This window comes from Parambassis ranga, chromosome 18 (assembly GCF_900634625.1).
Source record: "Parambassis ranga chromosome 18, fParRan2.1, whole genome shotgun sequence".
NCBI lineage: Eukaryota > Metazoa > Chordata > Actinopteri > Ambassidae > Parambassis > Parambassis ranga.
The window spans coordinates 4,174,044-4,195,005 of NC_041038.1; the positions used below are offsets into that span (position 1 = coordinate 4,174,044).

At 42.8% G+C, this 20,962-nt stretch overlaps 2 protein-coding genes across 9 annotated transcripts in view; one reads left to right on the forward strand and one right to left on the reverse strand.

Moving 5' to 3' along the window:
- Window positions 1–20,962, reverse strand: part of LOC114450667 (uncharacterized) — a 57,326-nt gene that overhangs the window by 26,851 nt on the left and 9,513 nt on the right. For 2 of the 8 annotated variants that reach the window (XM_028428936.1, XM_028428934.1), the window contains exons 4-5: window positions 14,565–14,686; window positions 12,305–12,637 (exon numbers count right to left, since the gene is read on the reverse strand). The exons of 2 other annotated variants lie outside the window; for them this stretch is intronic. In XM_028428936.1, coding sequence (XP_028284737.1) covers window positions 12,581–12,637; window positions 14,565–14,686 — 179 coding nt within the window. In that variant the 3' untranslated portion in view covers window positions 12,305–12,580. Of the gene's footprint in view, window positions 1–167; window positions 868–12,304; window positions 12,638–14,437; window positions 14,687–15,694; window positions 15,789–20,962 lie in introns of those variants that run through there. 4 more of the 8 variants (XR_003672116.1, XR_003672118.1, XR_003672122.1 and 1 more) reach the window with 3 other exon arrangements.
- Window positions 5,494–6,129, forward strand: LOC114450674 (protein S100-P-like). The gene is made up of 2 exons (XM_028428945.1): window positions 5,494–5,688; window positions 5,882–6,129. The coding sequence occupies exons 1-2, from the start codon at window positions 5,551–5,553 to the stop codon at window positions 6,014–6,016; spliced, it is 273 nt and encodes a 90-aa protein (XP_028284746.1). The 5' UTR covers window positions 5,494–5,550; the 3' UTR covers window positions 6,017–6,129.

The window sequence follows — 20,962 nt, forward strand, 5'->3', positions numbered from 1 at the left end:
GTCTCTTTCTTGTTTTGGCAGATATTTAACTTCAATACGTGCTGCCCCTTCTAGATGGTTATACACGCAATCAACTTTTTCTTTTTCAGTGGATTTCACTTGTATATAGCCTTCGATCAGTTCAATCCATTCCTCCAATGTAGGAGAGTCTGCTCGATCCAAGTTACCTGAGAACTTTGGCACTTTTTCACTCTGTTGGATATAGATCACCTGCTTCCCCCCTTCAGTCCTCGCAGGAGTCTCAGTCGAATCTGCATTGTCCATGACACTGTGGGAGGTTCCAGCTGGAGATGCTGCCGCCTGAAGTCTCTGCAGCTGCTGCTCTAGTTCTTGCATGCGCTGCTCCATTCTTTCCCTAGAGGTTTCCTCCATCATCCAGCCGACTTGGGAAAAGGCCGCTAGCTTCGGGACTCTCCCAGACGCTTACTCCTGGCCCACCGCTGCTCTTGCCTTTCACACAAACGCACAAAAAAAAAAATCTGTTCCCCCAAAATGTACCACCACTATCAAGCTGATCCTGCCAACAACGCCAAATGTTATGTGGCTATGAGACCAGCTGAAGAAATGATGAGAAGGTGGGTCTAATCAAATCAATTTATTAATGCAATCAAACAACATAAATTTGCCCACCTCCACTACCCCACTTCCAAAGAACGGCCGCCCGGAATGAAAGAAAAGTCCACCCCACACTTTATGAACACTGCAACTGTGATTCCACCACACACGTGAGTAAGGCACTGCAATTTAGTGTTGGGAGGTTCGACTCTTCTTACTGACTCAAATCAGTTACTCTCGAACCCTCACGTGAACGAATCTTATTGTGAGTCATTTCGTTCATTTCGTTCATTTTTACAGCCGGTGGCGCCGTGTCCCTCTGTAGTATAGTGCCGCGCATTGATATGGGACAAAGTATAATAAGTATAACTACCACAAGCAATTCAAAGCATGTGAAAACATAAGAGGGCAAATACACACCACGGTACAGTGACTTCTGTCCTGCATCCTCCCTGCCAGTGTTGTTCAACAGTGCCACAGTGACTAGGTAGCTGTCACGTGACAAATGAACGAGAGTGTACTGCTTCACACACACATGAGCTGTGAACGAGAACGAATCTGTGCAGCCTGTGGAGCTTGTCACGTGACAAATGAACGATGAACGAGAACGAGGAGGAGAACGAATCTACAGCTCTGATCCGTGCAGCCTGAGCAGCCTATCACGTGACAAATGAACGATGAGCGAGAACGAGGAGGAGAACGAATCTACAGCTCTGATCCGTGCCAGCCTTGAGCAGCCATTGGTTCATATGATTTCATGACTGGATAATTACTATTATATTTATTATTTAATGGCAGATTATAACACAAAACATGATGTCATTTTAGAAAGCATTTATTACAAACACACTTTACATTATATACACATAACACTACACATCAACAACAGCAAAGACCATTAATTATAATTTCATGAATACTAGCGTTTGCCTGGTGTCACGTGACAATGAGGAGCGTCAGATATCAGACATTCATTCCTTGTTTGTTTCTGAGTCCACAGCCCCGCAGCTGAGCTTCAGCTCTCGCGTGACAATGAGCAATCCGGAACGATTCGTATGAACGTTCGTATGAACGATCTGTGAACGAGTCGCAAGTTCCTTTGCTGAATCATTTGCTGCTGCCAATTGGCGACACAGCCTGAGTGGCTTGGCCGTCACGTGACAACATAACGAAGATCCGGGGGCTAACCGCGACTCAGGAACGAATCATATCTGTTTCCTGTCCTGCCAACTGAGCTTTATGCGGCTGCCTGCCATGTAGCGAAAGAACGAATCACTCACTGAGGGGACTCGTTACCCCCGATTCATATAAAGATTCGGTCATATCGAACGAATCGTTCACGAGCAACACATCACTACTGCAATTGTGTTTTCACTGCACACGTGATATTTAGACACTGCAACCGTGTTTCAACTGCACACGCCTGGCGGTCGGATGGAAGTAGGGTAGGTACGGATTAAGGGGAAAACAAAAAAACGAAATAACAATAAACAAATTAATAAAAAAAAAAAAAGAAAGAAAGAAAAACTAGTCCGCCCAAAGGCACCTCCCAGTTCTTTTGTGCCACACACCGGCTCACTTGCCGGGCGGACTAGACAAAGAAAAGAACCGACAATTTGCATGCTATGACAAGAGCAGCGATGCCCATCACCCGACGCTCTGCAACAAAACAAATACTTTCTTTTAAAACCTCTTTAACACTTTATTAAATCATGCTTAAAAATACCTGCAATATAATTAATAATCCGTAAATACCTGGCATCTGCGTGACCAAACTACTTGTGAATACCGTCTACTTCTTTGCCTGAACAGCCATCTGTAATGTATAAAACAAAGTCAATCAACCACCCGTCCAAATACTTTAAAACAAAAAGGTAGGCTACAGCCAACCCGCATACCTGTATGGCCTCCCTGCACGCCAGTGTGGAGCAAGGTGTGCACCTGCCTTACTCCACCGGGCGGAACCAAACCCCAACACCTTTGTTCCCCCGTACAAGGAGCCCTATATATGCGGGTCGACTTACCCTCCCCTTTTTCCCGACCTGAGGCAAATAGCACCCGCTACATATCACGTCATTATATTGACGTTTGTAACTCATTTAGCAGACGTTTGTACGCAGAGCGACTCACAGTGAACATTCAGGCTGCAGTAATGAAGGAGGCTGTAGTGACGTGTGGCGCTGCGTCTCTAAAAGTGTTTTGATACAATGTGAAAAAAGACAAACAGTGGTGGAGTAAGATGAGGCTCAGCTGTGTCATAGACTCTTACCTAGGGCCCCTCTCATGCCCTAGGCAATTGCCTGGTTTGCTTACCGTGTTGCGACGGCTCTGCTCACATGTGAGCAGATTCCAGAGTGGTGAAAGCAGAACCACTGGTGGAGCTTAGTGAGATGTGAGACAGTGAGAAAGGAGATGGTTTGCTACTGGAAGGAGATCAGTGATGGATGTAAGTACTAGAAGAATGCTGCCACCAGCACGTGATCGTTTCTTATGTAATGTTTAGGTCCAGCCCGAGGAGAGTCAGTAGATAAAGTAAGGAGGAGCTACAGGGGTGAAGGCCACAGGCTCGTGGGTGGACAGACACAGACAGCCCCATGCAGCTAAGAAGCCACACACAAGCAGCCTGAACACAGAAAGAAGAGATGAGGGGCCAGTCCCCTGTTTGTGATGAAGGAGTCAGGAGACGATACATCCCATGGGAATTTATGGATATGATAAAGCTAGCAGGAAGACTCCATCTGTCAGCCTCCACTGACAGATCGAGCACACAAGTGAAGATTAAAGCTGGAGGAAAACACAGCTGGACTCACACTGGCCTTGGGAGACATTAAGGCTCTGTCAATGTAAATAAGGCGAATAAGAGAGGAAATCATTAAAGGGAGCAGATCTGCAACCTGTGATTCAAGGCAACAGTGTGGATGACGTGGGACTGAACTGAACCGCTCACGACACCCAGTTGAGATCCAAGTGAGGCAGAAAACAACTGTTATGCTCAGTGTACACCTAATGGACTCAGTATTGGTTTCCCTGAAGAACCTGGTGCATCAATGATGAGGGAGGAATGGAACCCTGGGTGGTGAAACAAGCAGGGGTACTGAATGAACCAGTTGTGGAAAGTTTTTGAATTTTTTTTTTTTTTCGTGAGAGGCGGGGGTGCACCACTGACTGGTTGCCAGTCAAAAAAAACAGCCGGCCACACCCACACCAACAGCCAGAGTCCTCACTTAACCTAGCATGCAGGTCTTTGGAATGTAGAAGGAAGGTGGAGCACCCGAAGAAAACCCACGCAGGCTGTGAGGCAAACAGAGCTAACCACATCACCACGACCACGGTAACTGATCAGTGCCAACATGGTGGTGTAAATATATGCTGTTAACAAAAGAAAACAACATTGATTCTGCAAATATCACTGAGACAAGAGTGAATACATGTTTGACATTTACTTCCAGGCCTGCTTACCCTTCTTTATGGCCTACACAAACACAACTAATAAATAGTGTGAACGTCTACACAGAGACACTGCTTTACTCATGGGGAAGAAACAATATTTAATGTATATGTATGCCAGTCCTGCCAACCTGCATGCTAATGTGTTAACCAGCGAGCATATGACAGTGTTATGTGAGGTGTAGGTTTTAACAGGACCCAGGCACAGACAAAAACAATGTGCAACAAAAAAGGAGCTTTATTCAAAGCTAAACTACAAACACAGGAGAACATAAGGAGGCTACTGAAACAGTGCCATGTCAAAAATGCAAAATCAAAGTACCAAAAACTAGGGAAATAAAGATCAAAAACACAAACCAAACCTGAGGAGGAAGGGAGGACAAAGAAATAAGTGCTCAGAATAGGGTGCACAGCAACACTGAGGACAAGAGGGAGGAACGAAGGATCACAGAAGGAGGAAGACTAATAACAGAAAATTATAATAACAAATGATGAGGGAACAGAATGCTTGCTTTCTCACACTCAGAAACACACTTTGTTCTGCTTGCAGAGTCTTGTACACTGCTTTAGATTTGATGCAATCAGCTGATCTCAGACTCTGTGAGGGTCCTCAGTTATACATCATTGTGTCTAAATGGACTTTCTCTCTCTCTCCTTCATCCTCTCTGTCTACCTCTTCTTCTCCTCTTTTACCCGGCCGACTATCAGCAGGAAGGTTCTCCTTATGAGCTGGGTCCTGCTCAAAGTGTCTTTCTGTTGAAAGGTTTCTGTGAAGTACTTTGATTAAAATTGACTTGACTTGATTGATGTGACCAAACAGGTTTATGAAGACTCTACTGCCGGTTTGATGTGTCCCAACAGGTTGTAGAATGTGTGATTCTACAAACACAAGGTGATTGAAACAGCAGCTGTTCACAGGAACCCTGATACAGAGGAGAACAGAAACATGTAAGCCTCTGTCTCATGCTCTCAGACCCCATTCACACTGGGAAAATCAATCCAGCTAGATTCGGGCAGTATCTGGATATATCCTTTTTTCTGAGTGTGAAAACCGCGAATCTGGCTATATCAAGCATGATATCAATCCACCCCTCGGAGACATTTCAGACTTTTCCTCCTGTGGTTCATGTCCACCTCTGTGTAGAAGCAAAGACACACAGTGACCACAGTACAACCACTGTGACTTTTATGTGTTTGTGTGTCCTCCCCCTACAAAAAGTCATTCCTCATCTCAAAGTTCACAAATCACCACACCAGCTGCCTCTGTGGTCTGATAAAGAAAGGCCTCCTCTTAACCTCAATAACATGACAACTTAAGCTGCATATAGCTTTTTACTTAATGTGTACACTCTGTGTTGCAGCAGAGAGGGCGTGTAGACACATCAGAAACCAACACCCACAATACCCGAGTCTGTCCCATCATTGGTCCTGAAGCCGTCGTTCACAAGGTATAAAAGAGCTCTTTCCTCATCACTCCACCCAACACATCAACCTCGTGCTGGTTCATTTTCTTCTTTGTCGCAGCAACTTTCAACAAAAGCAGCAACCATGTCGCAGCTTCAGAATGCCATAGCCATCCTGTTCCAGACTTTTAATGACTACGCACGCAAAGAAGGAAAGAAGGACATGCTGAACAAAGGAGAAGTCAAGACTCTGTTGGAGAAGGAGCTGCCCGGTCTGCTGCAGGTACTGACACTGTGCTCAGATGAAGGGATCAGCCCCATTTTTAACTTTAACTTCCACACCACACATATTTTCACAGCATTTGACTTTTGGACATTATGATTATGATGTATTAATGGATTCTGAGAAAACCTTATCAAGTCTCAACTCATCATGAACTCAAACTTATTATGTGCACTTTCTTCTGTCTCTATAGGCAGCAAAGAACCCAGGTGAGGTGGACAAGTTCATAAAAAGCCTGGATTTCAACGGTGACTCCGAGGTGGACTTCAGTGAGTTTATGGAGCTGGTGGCCCGTGTGGCCTGTATCATCCATTTCTCTAAGATTTGAGCAGAGAACGACCGTCTCCGGGTGTGGGTTCCATTGGCACCAAGAAATAAAACATCAAAATTCAGAATGTAATGTTTTTTTTTAACCACTTAATAAAGTGATGTATCTACCAATGCATGGCTGTGTAGTGTTGAATGTAAAATCACTTTTTTGTAGCACAGATTTAAAAATCTTATGGCTAGTTTTATTACTTTTCCAGGGTTCTTCATAGTAAATGGCAGCAAAAACTGTTAAAGAATCTCAGGCGAGGAGGAGACCAGGAAGTAAGTGTGAAGAGGCTGTGTGCTCTCCACATGCTGCCACACGAGTAGGTTGTGTTATGTTATCTGATCCTTTGTTTTCAAATGCTGCTTATACTTGAGTTTATTTATTTTATTCCAACTAGGTTGCATATAAATGTATTTCTTTACAAAGGTGAGATGATATAGAGCAGCATTCCCCTCATCCTCTAATGGAAGCATGAATATGTAAGACGATTGTTTTCCTTTGTTCAGTTAAGCTGGTGTGGGTCTTTAGCATCCTAAATTAAAATGCTTTTGTTTATATTTTCAGCCATTTGATGTTGTGGGGAAATAAATAAGGCATCTGTACTGATATGCATTAAAAAACTCAATAGACAGACTCAATATCAACACAGTGACAAGTTTCAAGAGCCTTGACGTGACTTTTAAACGCTCCAAAAAGGGACTTGTTTTTTTGTGTGGCTGCTGCTGTTGCACATCAGACACAAAGCCACCGCTCTGACCGCTTGCTCCAGATGGTCTTTAGAGATACACCATTGATCACCTAAGGCATCGCAGAGTCAACTGGGGCATCATGCTGCCTCTTCATCCAGCTCCATGGTTCTTCCTGTCTTCAGGTCAGGTCATGGATTTATCATCAGCTGGGATAGTTAATTACAGTTTTTCTCAATTGTTTACACACAAATTCTGGTACTTGAGACACAATGACCACAACATGTAACTCATTTACCAACCCCCTGAACCAATTCTGCTAAACTACGAGCACAGTTTTCCTGCTTTACACTCAAATTGCAGTTCTAAAACACACATTTTTCAAAACAGTACACACAAGTCTCTGCTTTTCATGCAGAACATATCTTGTTTTCACAAGGAACACACTGCCATTCAAATATGCACACTGACTCATCACAAGGGCAAACACCCATCACACAGTTTTACAATCAGCAATCAGAGCTTTAGCATAAAAGGGCAACAGATGAGCTCTTCTGTTTTGGAGCAATGGGTTGGTATATGTACTCTCACTAGAAAATGGCAGTACTGCATATCAATACAGTACTCAATGAGTACAGTAGTACAGTACCTACCCTTGGCCCCTACAACACCGCCCATCTGATCACATTCCTGGACACCCTACACAACACACTCATTCCACCAGATCAGGTAGATGGCCCAGAGCAGCTCAGGTACGTTGTCATTTGGAACAACGTAAGTTTCCACAGGGCTGCTCTGGTTCATAACTGGTTCACTGCCCACGCACACTTTTTAGTTGTGTATCTGCCTCCATATTCTCCATTCCTCAAGCCTATTGAGGATTTTTTTTCTGCCTGGAGATGGAAAGTGTATGACCGTAATCCACAAACGCGTATACCTCTTCTCCAAGCTATGGAGGACGCATGTGGAGATATGGCAGCTGATGCTTTTCATGGCTGGATTCGCCATGCTAGGCGATATTACCCCCGCTGCTTGGCCAGGCAAAACATTGCTTGTGATGTGGATGAGCTGTGGCCAGACCGTAACTGAAGGGAGGATGCGGAATTGTTTTTTTGTTAGTTTTTTTTTGGTACTGTAACTGTATACGGTAAATTCTTCTGTTGTTGTGTATGTAGTGTATGTGCAACTTTGTGTTGGTTGGGGATGGGAATGGCATGCACACTGTGTACATTGTTTTTGCGGGAAAAATGTTACCATGTATTTGTGTGTTCTGAGTATAAAAAACAATATTCTAAAATATTTTACAACACACTTATGTATGTACTGTCTGTAGTCAGTGTAACACTGAACCAAAAAACCAAGTCATTGGAAAACATTCCATTCATCACAGTGTTTTACACTGAGCACATCAGTGTTCAGCTGGTTCTTATAAATGTCTATTCATATGATGGTTTGTGTGTGTCATTTGAAAACATAAACCCATTTTGAGAAGAAATAACATTGTTTAGAATGTAATGTTTCATTTTGCAGGAGAATTGAGGGGTTTTGCCCATTGTGTGTGTTATTTTGGATTTGTGTGTAGAGTTCTGAGAATATGAGGCATGCTTCAGAAAATGTGTGTAAACAATTGAGAAAAACTGTAATAGTTTTAGAAATTGTGCTGTAAGAATCATTGTTATTGTTTACAGTTTTTTCTGATTGCTTACAGTTTTTTCTGATTGCTTAAGCACATTTCTGTAACTATTGGCTATTTGTGCAAAACTCTACACACAAATAAAAAAACCTTACACCAAATCAGCAAAACATTGTAGATCTTTTGCAAAAGCTAATACATCTTGCTTAACTCTTCAAACCTTTGTAAAAATGGTATTTTTGTACCACACAGTTAACACAAACCACCATATTACTAAGCACACAATGTGCCAACTACACACTGATGGTATTAACTGAAAACACATCTGGCTTTTGCTTTCTCTGTGCACAAGGTCTGTCCATGTGAGGTCAAACTTTTGTCATAAATAGTTCTATAGAAACACAGGGATTCAAATTTCAAGTATGAATGTTTATTCACACACATCAAAACAAACACTAGAAAACATACAATTTCACTGAAAGAGAGAGAGAGAGAAAATCAGTCTCATTGTCTCTCTGGGTCCGGCCACAGAATTTCATCAACGTCGCATGCAATGTCTTCTAGTCCAAGGCACCGGGGAACATGTCTCCTGGAGTGCCGTATCCAGGCCTGACATGATGCCTGGTCCATATCCTCGCATGCCTCCTTCCAGATGCTGGATGTCTAGCAATTCTATGGAGTAACAGTTTCAGTTTTACATGTACAGTATTGATGTTTTTCTCATTAGAGTATGGTACACCTACAAAACTTAGAGTGAAGGAACTGTACTAACCCATTCTCATCAATATGTCCTTATGATGCTTGCTACAGTGTAGCGGCTCAGGCTGAACCCGTTGTCCAGCTTCCCTCAGGGTCATTCCATGGTTGATCACATGATCCACTATTGTAGCTCCGATGACATCAGTAATTCTATTTCTTCTTACCCTTCCTCCTTCCTCTTCACCTCCTCGTCCTCTTCCTCTTCCTCCTGCTTCCTCATGTCCTCATCCTCCTCTAATTCTCACTCTTCTCAGTCTCCTTCTCCCTCCATTGTTCTCCACACTGAAGCTTACCTGTGTCTTATTACAGAGCTCATGCTGATTGCAAAGTGAACTAATGATGTAAAACAGTTCTCACATGTGACAGTGTAGCCAGACAGTTGGCAAAATAGTGTAAATACCAGCCATAAATGTGTATAGTTTTACTAGGAGTGTGTTGATCATTTGGAAGTTGTGTGTAAAGCAGTGAGTTGTGTTTACAGTTCAGCAAAAAGAGTGCTGTCAAGTGGATTATATTTATACATTTGCAAATTGTGTGTTACAAAAGTGCAAATTGAGTGTAAAGCAGTTTTTTTGCTTTTAGTTTTGCAAACTCAGTGAGTGATTTTGCTAAAACTATTAATAGTTTTAGAAATTGTGCTATAAGAATCATTGTTAGTGTTTAAGCAATCAGAAAAAACTGTAACTGAAAACACATCTGGCTTTTGCTTTCTCTGTGCACAAGGTCTGTCCATGTGAGGTCAAACTTTTGTCATAAATAGTTCTATAAACACACAGGGATTCAAATTTCAAGTATGAATGTTTATTCACACACATCAAAACAAACACTAGAAAACATACAATTTCACTGAAAGAGAGAGAAAATCAGTCTCATTGTCTCTCTGGGTCCGGCACAGAATTTCATCGTCTCATGCAATGTCTTCTAGTCCAAGGCACCGGGGAACATGTCTCCTGGAGTGCTGTATCCAGGCCTGACATGATGCCTGGTCCATATCCTCGCATGCCTCCTTCCAGATGCTGGATGTCTAGTAATTCTGTGGAGTAACAGTTTCAGTTTTACATGTACAGTATTGTTGTTTTTCTCATTAGAGTATGGTACACCTACAAAACTTAGAGTGAGGGAACTGTACTAACCCATTCTCATCAATATGTCCTCATGATGCTTGCTACAGTGTAGCGGCTCAGGCTGAACCTGTTGTCCAGCTTCCCTCAGGGTCATTCCATGGTTGATCACATGATCCACTATTGTAGCTCCGATGACATCAGTAATTCTATTTCTTCTTACCCTTCCTCCTTCCTCTTCACCTCCTCGTCCTCTTCCTCTTCCTCCTGCTTCCTCATGTCCTCATCCTCCTCTAATTCTCACTCTTCTCAGTCTTCTTCTCCCTCCAATGTTCTCCACACTGAAGCTTACCTGTGTCTTATTCACAGTGCTCATGCTGATTGCAAAGTGAACTAATGATGTAAACTGTTCTCACATGTGACAGTGTAGCCGACAGTTGGCAAAATAGTGTAAATACCAGCCATAATGTGTATAGTTTTACTAGGAGTTGTTGATCATATTGGAAATTGTGTGTAAAGCAGTGAGTTGTGTTTACAGTTCAAGCAAAAAGATTGCGTGGAAGTGGATTATATTTAAAGACAATTGCCAATTAAATTAAAAAGTGCAAATGGGAGTGGTAAAGGCAGTTTTTTTTTTCTTTTAGTTTTTGCAACCTCAGTGATGGGGAAAAAATGTTTGCTAAAACTATTATAGTTTTAGAAAATTTGGCTATAAGACATTGTTAGTATTAGCAATCAGAAAAAACTAACACTAGAAAACATACAATTTCACTGAAAGAGAGAGAAAATCAGTCTCATTGTCTCTCTGGGTCCGGCCACAGAATTTCATCGTCTCATGCAATGTCTTCTAGTCCAAGGCACCGGGGAACATGTCTCCTGGAGTGCTGTATCCAGGCCTGACATGATGCCTGGTCCATATCCTCGCATGCCTCCTTCCAGATGCTGGATGTCTAGTAATTCTGTGGAGTAACAGTTTCAGTTTTACATGTACAGTATTGTTGTTTTTCTCATTAGAGTATGGTACACCTACAAAACTTAGAGTGAGGGAACTGTACTAACCCATTCTCATCAATATGTCCTCATGATGCTTGCTACAGTGTAGCGGCTCAGGCTGAACCTGTTGTCCAGCTTCCCTCAGGGTCATTCCATGGTTGATCACATGATCCACTATTGTAGCTCCGATGACATCAGTAATTCTATTTCTTCTTACCCTTCCTCCTTCCTCTTCACCTCCTCGTCCTCTTCCTCTTCCTCCTGCTTCCTCATGTCCTCATCCTCCTCTAATTCTCACTCTTCTCAGTCTTCTTCTCCCTCCAATGTTCTCCACACTGAAGCTTACCTGTGGCTTATTTACAGCTCATGCTGATTGCAAAGTGAACTAATGATGTAAAACAGTTCTCACATGTGACAGTGTAGCCAGACAGTTGGCAAAATAGTGTAAATACCAGCCATAAATGTGTATAGTTTTACTAGGAGTGTGTTGATCATTTGGAAATTGTGTGTAAAGCAGTGAGTTGTGTTTACAGTTCAGCAAAAAGAGTGCTGTGAAGTGGATTATATTTATACAATTGCCAATTAAAATTACAAAAGTGCAAATTGAGTGTAAAGCAGTTTTTTTTCTTTTAGTTTTGCAAACTCAGTGAGTGATTGCTATTACTATTAATAGTTTTAGAAATTGTGCTATAAGAATCATTGTTAGTGTTTAAGCAATCAGAAAAAAAACTGTAATATTGAAAGTCAAAGCTGATAATTAGATTATGAAAACATAAAAGTAATGAAGCAGTTAAAGTATTTACTTGTGGCTAGCTTGCTGAGGCAGATGCAGCTCATGAGCGAGCGGTCCAGAGCGGTGGCTTTGTGTCTGATGTAACAGCAGCAGATACACAAAAACGCTCCTCTTCACAAACAGTCTTGCAGGTGTTTGAAGTACAAGCAGGGCTGAATTGGTAGGTGACATAAGCGTACACCGCTAAAAGGAAAGCGCACTGTGTAGTGTTGAATATAAATTCTTATAAACATAGTGTTCTGTAAGAAATGCTCAGGCTTTGTAGCACAGATTGAAGCATGAGCAGCTGCACAAAAACTACGTCACCTCTTCACAAACAGTCCTTGCAGGTGTGCTTTTCATCCAGTATCCAGTAGTACACTTTTTTTCCCCAGCTGGTCCAGTTGTGTAATTCCTGCCTTGCACTGCCCTCTAGTGGCAGATCAACTCTCCTTCTGCAGTCATTCTGTTCATCACTTGTTCAGTGGAGTAGAGGCTCCTCAGTTTTAGCGCCACATCCTGATTCTTCACCCCTCTTGTCTTTGTGGCCGTGGCTGGTTTACAGGTTGAGAGTGAGGCCTCGTAGTGCTCTTTGTGAAACGGGGCTGGCCTGTAATCGGCAAGGTCATTAAGCTCAGACTCTCCTCTCCCCCTCTCTCCCCGTTCATGGCATTATGGAGGCTTATTGGAATTAGTCGTCCACAGTGGAGGAGGATGTGGTTCTGGAGTCTGGAGGCACAGGTGGGAAGAAAAAGTGTGTTATTTAAATATTTTAACATGTTATGTTTTTGTTTACATCTCTCATCACACATTTATTACTGCAATATTAACTCAAACATATATTTCAATTGTGCATAGTCAGGTCAGATTATGTTGAATTACTTGTCATATTTTCAATATTTTGGAATAATTTGCCATTATTCTTTGTACTGCTGTTCATGAGTGGCTTTCACACAATGGCCCTATAGGCTGAATCCAGGAGTCAACAAAAACCAGGGATGAGGGATGAGAATTTGACAGTTTCTTCTGTCCGCACGCAGCAGTTCCAGGTCAGCCCTGTCTGGGAGAACTGTGTCAGGATAGGCCTGACAGCAGCTCCCGCAGGCGGCACCATCAGGCGCGCTGGTCCCTCAGTGAGCAGAAAAGGAGGGGTGTGCATAAAATCCTGTTATATTAAGAAATGCATCCCCAGTGTCCCAGTAACATTAAAGCAGAAATGACAATGAAACCTTAAAATCAAAGCAGAATGCATGCAATTTATCTGTTAACTGTGTGTCTGTGTTGGATATCACAACACAAATTAAAAAAAAATTCTGCAGCCAGCCACCAGGGGGCGCGCCAGGCACAACAAATTCCAACAACTCCACATATAATTTTTTCTTTATAGATGGTTAGTGCCATTGAAGGTAGTTATTAACGTGCACTGTTGTTTTCCTGACAACTATGATCCAGATCCTGCACATACTGATGACATCAGAACTTAAGTGACAGTAAATAACATCCTTTTTACTGTATGAGATGACCTCTGGTTAGACCAACAGAAAAAAAAGGCTGTAGTGATTTATCCCTTAACAACACAAGCTTACTAGGTCTCCCACTCCTGCAAGAAAGAGCTTAACTATGCTGACACAAGGAAGGTCATTACCCTAACCCTAACTGGGAGACCAGTGATTGGCTGGGACTGATAACTGCAGGACTGCTGTAAGTGATGTTCAGGTGAAGCCCTTCCATCATCTTTCTCAGTAGGACAGAGGAGGATAAAAAGCATTTGACATGTTATCATGTTTAATGCCGATTACCTCCTCACAGTTAAAGAACCTCAGAAGGTGGTAGTCATTAGTTAGAGCCAATAAAACCTCATCTGAAGCAGAAACCTGACCGAGGCTTTCAGCACACACTCTACACATGACTCAGGTAGATGGATTATTAGTAAATACTGTAAACATAAATCACTGAATCAAGATCTTTCACACATATACTGCCACAACCTTTGGTTGAAGCTCAAATGTAAAAGAATTAATCATCTAGGTGATTAATCACTGAACTAAATAGAGAGATGTGCTGTCTTTGATCACTGCACCTAAAACTCCTTTTATCTGACCTCACATGCAGAGCCGTTGCTTGACACTATAGGGGGCCTACAGGCTACAAGATTCTATAGAAATGCCGCCCCAAACACAAAGACATTTACAGTGATGATTATATAAGAAACCTTTTAGTTAAATAATGTGTGAACACACATGAAAATATTATCTTAAGGAAACATAAAAAAACTGTACAACACAATCAAAATATATCATAGAAATGTGTACTCTCTGAAGACTGTCCACAGTGGTGGAAAGTAACTAAGTAGTTGTACTTTCTTACTGTACTTAAGTAATTTTCATGTATTTTTTATGTATCCCCCAAGTTAAAAAAAAACAATCCTTGAGTTCAGTTGCCTCAATTTAAACTCTTGGAAATTAAAAGTAAGTACTTAAGACTTTGGTTAAGTAGGATCATTGATGTAGCACATCTACTTTACTTGATAATTGTACTTTCACTTAAGTACTAAACATCAGTACTTCCACCACCACTGACAACACAAGATATGATGACTAGTATTGTTATTATTAAGTTTGTCCATAGTGCAGGATCATCAGTGAGAACTGGACACCTTGGAACCTTCCTTTGTTACCAAGTCAGGTGCTGGAGGAGCAGAGGAAGGAGTGGAGGCTCTCAGGTGTTGGACTGCTGCTGGGACGTCCTCTGGAGTTTCCTCACAGGGCTCCACATGACCTGTGTGGTATAAGATCAGCCTGATAATTAACACTGTAAATAATCCAGATTATTCATAATGCACAGACCTTCATCTGTTTAAGCACAGCACCTGATGAAAAACATAATTTAAAAAAGCTATAAAATGACACAACTATATGACAATAATTAACTAGCTTGTCATTTACACCTGAGCATTAATAAACACTAAATTTACTAAATATATACATTAGTTTTTCCTGCTGTGGTTTAGAGGTCATTAACTCTAACAGTAAGTTGTAACAGCAGCACTTAGCTTAATGCTGAACCTGCGAACGAGACAAACAAGCTAAAGTAGCATTAGCATAGCAGCTACACACTGTTGCTGCATGAGCTAACAAGCTACTTTACAGCTTCATTTACGTTTTTATATACATTTACGTTTTATATCTGTTATGTGGCTATGAGACCAGCTGAAGAAATGATGAGAGGTGGGTCTAATCAATCAATTTATTAATGCAATCAAACAACATAAATTGCCACCTCCACTACCCCACTTCCAAAGAACGGCCGCCCGGAATGAAAGAAAAGTCCACCCCACACTTTATGAACACTGCAACTGTGATTCCACCACACACGTGAGTAAGGCACTGCAATTGTGTTTCACTGCACACGTGAGTATTTAGACACTGCAACCGTGTTTCACTGCACACGCCTGGCAGGTCGTATGGAAGTAGGGTAGGTACGGATTAAGGGGAAAAACAAAAAAACGAATAACAATAAACAAATTAATAAAAAAAAAAAAGAAAGAAAGAAAAACTAGTCCGCCCCCAAAGGCACCTCCCAGTTTCTTTTGTGCCACACACCGGCTCACTTGCCGGGCGGACTAGACAAGAGAAGAAACCGACAATTTGCATGCTATGGCAAGAGCAGCGATGCCCATCAACCCGACGCTCTGCAACAAAACAAATACTTTCTTTTAAAACCTCTTTACACTTTATTAAATCATGCTTAAAATACCTGCAATATAATTAATAATCCTTAAAATACCTGGCATCTGCGTGACCAAACTACTTGTGAATACCGTCTACTTCTTTGCCCGAACATCCATCTGTAATGTATAAAACAAAGTCAATCAACCACCCGTCAAATACTTTAAAACAAAAAGGTAGGCTACAGCCAACCCGCATACCTGTATGCCTCCCTGCACGCCAGTGTGGAGCAAGGTGTGCACCTGCCTTACTCCACCGGGCGGAACCAAACCCAACACCTTTGTTCCCCGTACAAGGAGCCCTATATATGCGGGTCGACTTACCCTCCCCTTTTTCCCCGACCTGAGGCAAATAGCACCCCGCTACATATCACCCCCAGCAAACGCATCGGCGCCCCGACGATGCACCAGTACAAAAACAAAAACCCAAACTACAAACAGACAAAACAATTATACTGATACATCACCAGGCCTCGTAGAAACTGGCAAATGATGAGGGTTAGAGTGCTTCCCAGCATTACTTCGGGTGGACCTACGTGGAGCCTCGGCTACTGCAGAGGATCTTTGTCCCATATTCTCTTCTTCCCCATAGACACCTCTGCCTCTGAATCAGATTGCACCACTGACTCCCCACCACATAGTTTCCCATCCTGGAGTCTCTAAGGAATTACCATCTTCCTCACTGTTCCCTTCCTGTGTCTGCTCTTCCGCTACCTCCTCCTCCGCGTTCAACCTCACTCCATCCACAGGTACTTCCCTCAACTCGGTCCTGTGCACTTGCTGCACTGGGCCCTCCTGAGCTGCAGGCACAATGGAATACACCACACCACGCTCTGGGGGGCACTGTACCACCCTGTAGGGGATGGAGTCCCAATAATCCTGGATCTTATTCTTACCCCTCACCCGATGGTTTCGAACGTACACCAGATCACCCTCTGCCAAATGCGACTCCCTTATCTGGCCCTCCTGCCTCTGATCTCGGCACTGTCTCTGCACCACTAAACGCTGCCTTACATGCTCATATGCCTCCTCCAATAACTCTTGATGTTTTTGTACCCAATCCTCTAACTGGTACTCTTCGCTCTCCTCCGCCCCTGCACCCAACAAAAAATCTAAAGGCAACCGGGGCTCACGACCAAACATCAGGAAGTAGGGGGTCCTACCTGTCGATTGATGCACAGTGGTATTGTAAGCATAGGTCACCTGAGGGAGATGCTGGGGCCAACACCTCTTCTGATCTGGGGGCAGTGTGCGCAGCAAATCATGTAAAGTACGATTAAACCGCTCACACTGACCATTTCCTTGTGGATGATATGGGGTCGTGCGACTCTTCCTCACCTTATAGAGCTTACATAACTGTCGCATCAGATTACTCTCAAAATTTCTTCCCTGATCTGAGTGAATGCGGTCAGGAGGTCCAAACAGATTAAACCAGTTCTTCACTAAAACATTTGCCACAGTGCTAGCCCGCTGATCTTTAGTAGGGATGGCCTGGGTATATTTTGAAAAAACATCTGTCATAATAAGCACATTTTCCCGCCCATCTGAAGCTGACTCTAAAACAGTGAAGTCAATTGCCAAGATCTCATGAGGGCGAGATGCTTGCAGACTCCCCATAAAAGGTTTAACTTTAGGCTGGACTGCCTTTGCCAACACACACCTCCCACACCTACGACACCACTTCTCCACATCTTTATACATATTTGGCCAATAACAGCGGGAGCTGTTGGGTGAAAGAATTTATTCTGCATGGTGTTAACATGCAGTGTGTTCAGATATATAAGTTTTCATGTTTATATGTGTTTATCGCTTAATAATGTGATTTTCATAAGTGTTTATGTGTTAGGAAGTTTTATAGAAAATCAAAGTAATTTGAGGATACTGAATGTATTAATAAGTAATTTCATAGTATGTCATATAACGTTGTTTTCTGCAGTTCAGGCTGTGGCAGATGAGATCAGTTGTTTTTCTGTTCTCTGGAGAGAGCTCCGGTTGGTACGAGATGGTCATAAATTCAGACTCAGGACAGCAGCACCTTTGACCTGATAAAAGCCAGATTCTAAAGGAATGTGTTTTTTCTCCTGAGTACCCAGTTTTATGGTCACCCCCAGATTGGACTCACAACCTATGAGATTTGAGGAATTGAAGTTTTACCTTATTTGGCAGTAAACACTAATGGTCTAGTTGCTGTATGAACCAGGGTCTGCAGGGGGGCGGTAGATGCCCCTGTGGGCCGGCAGGCAGGAACGCCCATGGGGTATATCAATGTGTGAATTCCATGTCCAGTTGTTGCATTGTTCGTTGTTGCTGTGTGGTTGTTTGTTCTTGTTGGTTGTCCTGTTCTTGTGTGTTCTTGTTTGGTTCTGTGTGTGCAACAACCCAGAGCTCTGCGACTCAGAATTTGCCTCATTGTTTAATAAATTATAATTTTGAGACCAGAATTTATCCACTCCTTCCTTACAAACTAATTCAGGGGGTGAAGGAGAAGGAAACAAGGGGGATTTTCACCCCGACAATTTGGCGCCCGAACAGGGACACGAAGGAGTGTGGGTCAAATGACATCTTGCCTGACGGAGTGACTACTGGCTGGCCAATAATAACAAGGTAAGCAGATACCTGTTTAATCAAAATTCTGCACATTGGACAATCTAAATTAAGTAGTCACTGGGATGGGTACGGTGTTTTAGAGTTCAAATTGTAAGAGGCAGATTGTAAGTCTTAATAAGTGAAGTAAAATGAGATGAAGTAAAAGAGAAAATGAGATGAAGTAAAAGAGAAAATGAGATGAAGTAAAAGAGAAAAAGGAAAAGTGACACTGAGAGAGATATTAACCAATTAAAAATAAAAGAATAAAAAAAGGGTTAATACAATAACGTGAATGAGCGTTATGTCATTGGGAGTGGCATCCCCCGCTATATTTGGACGCAAATATAGATAAAGCTCGGTTGAAAGCCCGTGGGATTTGATGACCCCTGAAACGACAGTGATGACCGCCTAAAGCTAAAAAATAAAAAAAAAGGATCACGAGAAAAGAGAAAAGAGAAAAGAGAAGAAAATATATAGCCTATTGTTTAAGTTGTGTTTTATGTATTGAAAATTGTGTTTAATTGTTTTGACCTTGCGCCGTCGAGGAAAGGTGTTTACTCCGTGCCGTCGGAGAAGTGAGTGTGTGTGTGTAGGCCTAAGTGTGTGTGTTGCAGGTTGAATGAGTGTCTGTGTGTGTGTGTGTGTGTGAAAGTGTGTTTAAGTGAAGGTGTGTGACTCTGTTGCCAGAGTCACAGTGAGGGATAGGAGAAGGCACATATAGAAGGTACATTTTTAACATACAGCAGGTATGCAAGAAGGATTTGGTGAGTGGTAATCATGTCTACGTGGAAGACAATTGATGAACAGATGAGTAAGATGTTGAGCCATTGCTGCGGACAGGCAGGACCAGAGGGACAACAGAAGGCTGCAGCTAAGATGGAAGCAGCGGTGTGTACAGCAATGACAGGACAGGGAGTGAAAGGAGATGATAAAAAGCCACTAAAAAGTGTGATTGCAACAGTGGAGAATAGAGTTAAACTAGAGAGAGAGAGAAAGGAGGAGATTATTAGATTATTAGTGTTAGAGACAGTTGAGTTGAAGGAGGCAGTGCAGGCTGATGAGGAGAGACGTAAGATTCTATATCAGGCATATCTGTACTGCATAGATGATGATTGTAAGAAGTCTGGTAGTACCACTGACATTAAACAGGAAGTAGAGAGCGAGGGAACTCAGGGGGGCGGAGATACCGCCTGCCTATTCACCAGCCTCTGCTGTAGCTTCTGCTTGCCTCAGACCCCACTTCCTGGGATGTACCCCATCATGACTGTCCCTGATGGGAGGGGGCGAGTAACAGACAGACAGACAGGAGTGAACTCTAGTCAACCTGGTGCCCAGCAGCACTGGTATAGAAAGGCAAAAGAGGGGGGGGCCTTCCCCTGTTGCTTCAGCAGGCCCAGAAAAATGACCCTGATTTACCAGGAAGTGATTCTATTGCTTGGGAGAGACATGTTGTACACCATATGAATTTACACACAGACACAGAGACCATGGAGATGAAAGGGCTGCAGACACAATTATTAAAGCTGCAGTTAGCTCAAGCTAGAAAGAAAGCAGCATATCAGAGGAAAATGAAGATTACACCCCTGCATCACAGAGGGTGGTTCAGCCTCAGCCTGCTCCCCCACCTCAGCCACAGTCCCCAGTTGTGGGAAATCTTGATATGTATTTAACCCCATCTTGGGTCACCCGCCCCCACTATCAAGGTGGGTGGGGTCAATATCATAGAGGAGGTAACTGGAGGGGAAAAGAGGGTGGCCGTAGGGGAGGGGGGCATGGAAAGGGTGGATACAGCGGTTTGAGTGGAGGTGACTGCTTCTATTGTGGAAAACCTGGCCACTGGGAAAGAGACTGTCACTACAAGCAGCCCCGTCAGTGACCACAAGGGGCTCCCTGGTATCCTCCCCAGGGAAATGGCTGTCAAAGATCACACCGGCATCTCACATCATTTCATCGGTTGGCTTCTTTTGGGAAACCTTTGCCATTCACAGAACTTGTGAAACTGTGTTAGCAGCACCACAGACATTGTTTCATTTGCTCCAGCTCATCACCAGTGAATTTGATGGGCAGAGACTTGTTGATCAAAACTGGAACCTCCATTATGTGCTCCCCAGATGGATTAATAGTGACTTTTCTTACTGGACAGACTTTTTATGCTCCCAGAGTGTTGGAGTAGCTGGACAGTGGCTGATGAGAACCACTATGATACAGATGTCTTGTGAAGATATCTGCTGGACTCGTTTTTACCTGAGTCTCCTTAAGGGTGGCGGTCTCCTCAGTCTATTCCAGCTGTGGAAACCCTGGATAATGTCTTTCTGACCCTATAGGCTGTCCACTGATCCCTGTAGGTTATTCTCTTCTATGACAGGTGTGAGGATCTCTTCTATCAGGAGAGGTTCTACCTCCTAATGAGAGGGACTATACTGGTCTATCACAGGAGATAAATTGTTTGTGACTGAGGAGGGAGTAGCTGCTGACGTATAGTTAACACCAGAACAGTTTTAAATGGCTCAAAATGGCAGATGATAGTGTGCCACTTGTTTGCTTAGTCATTGTACCACACATAATATTAAAGAATTAAGCTCCATGGTTAGGAAATGTAAAGCTATTTCTAATAAATAGGCACAGAGGATAGGTGTTTAGAATTCTTCATCCTTTAAAGCTTATTAGGTTGCCATTCATACAGTAGAGGCATAATAAGGCTCAGGAGATGTTAGCCACACTACCACATAACATCTGGTCTT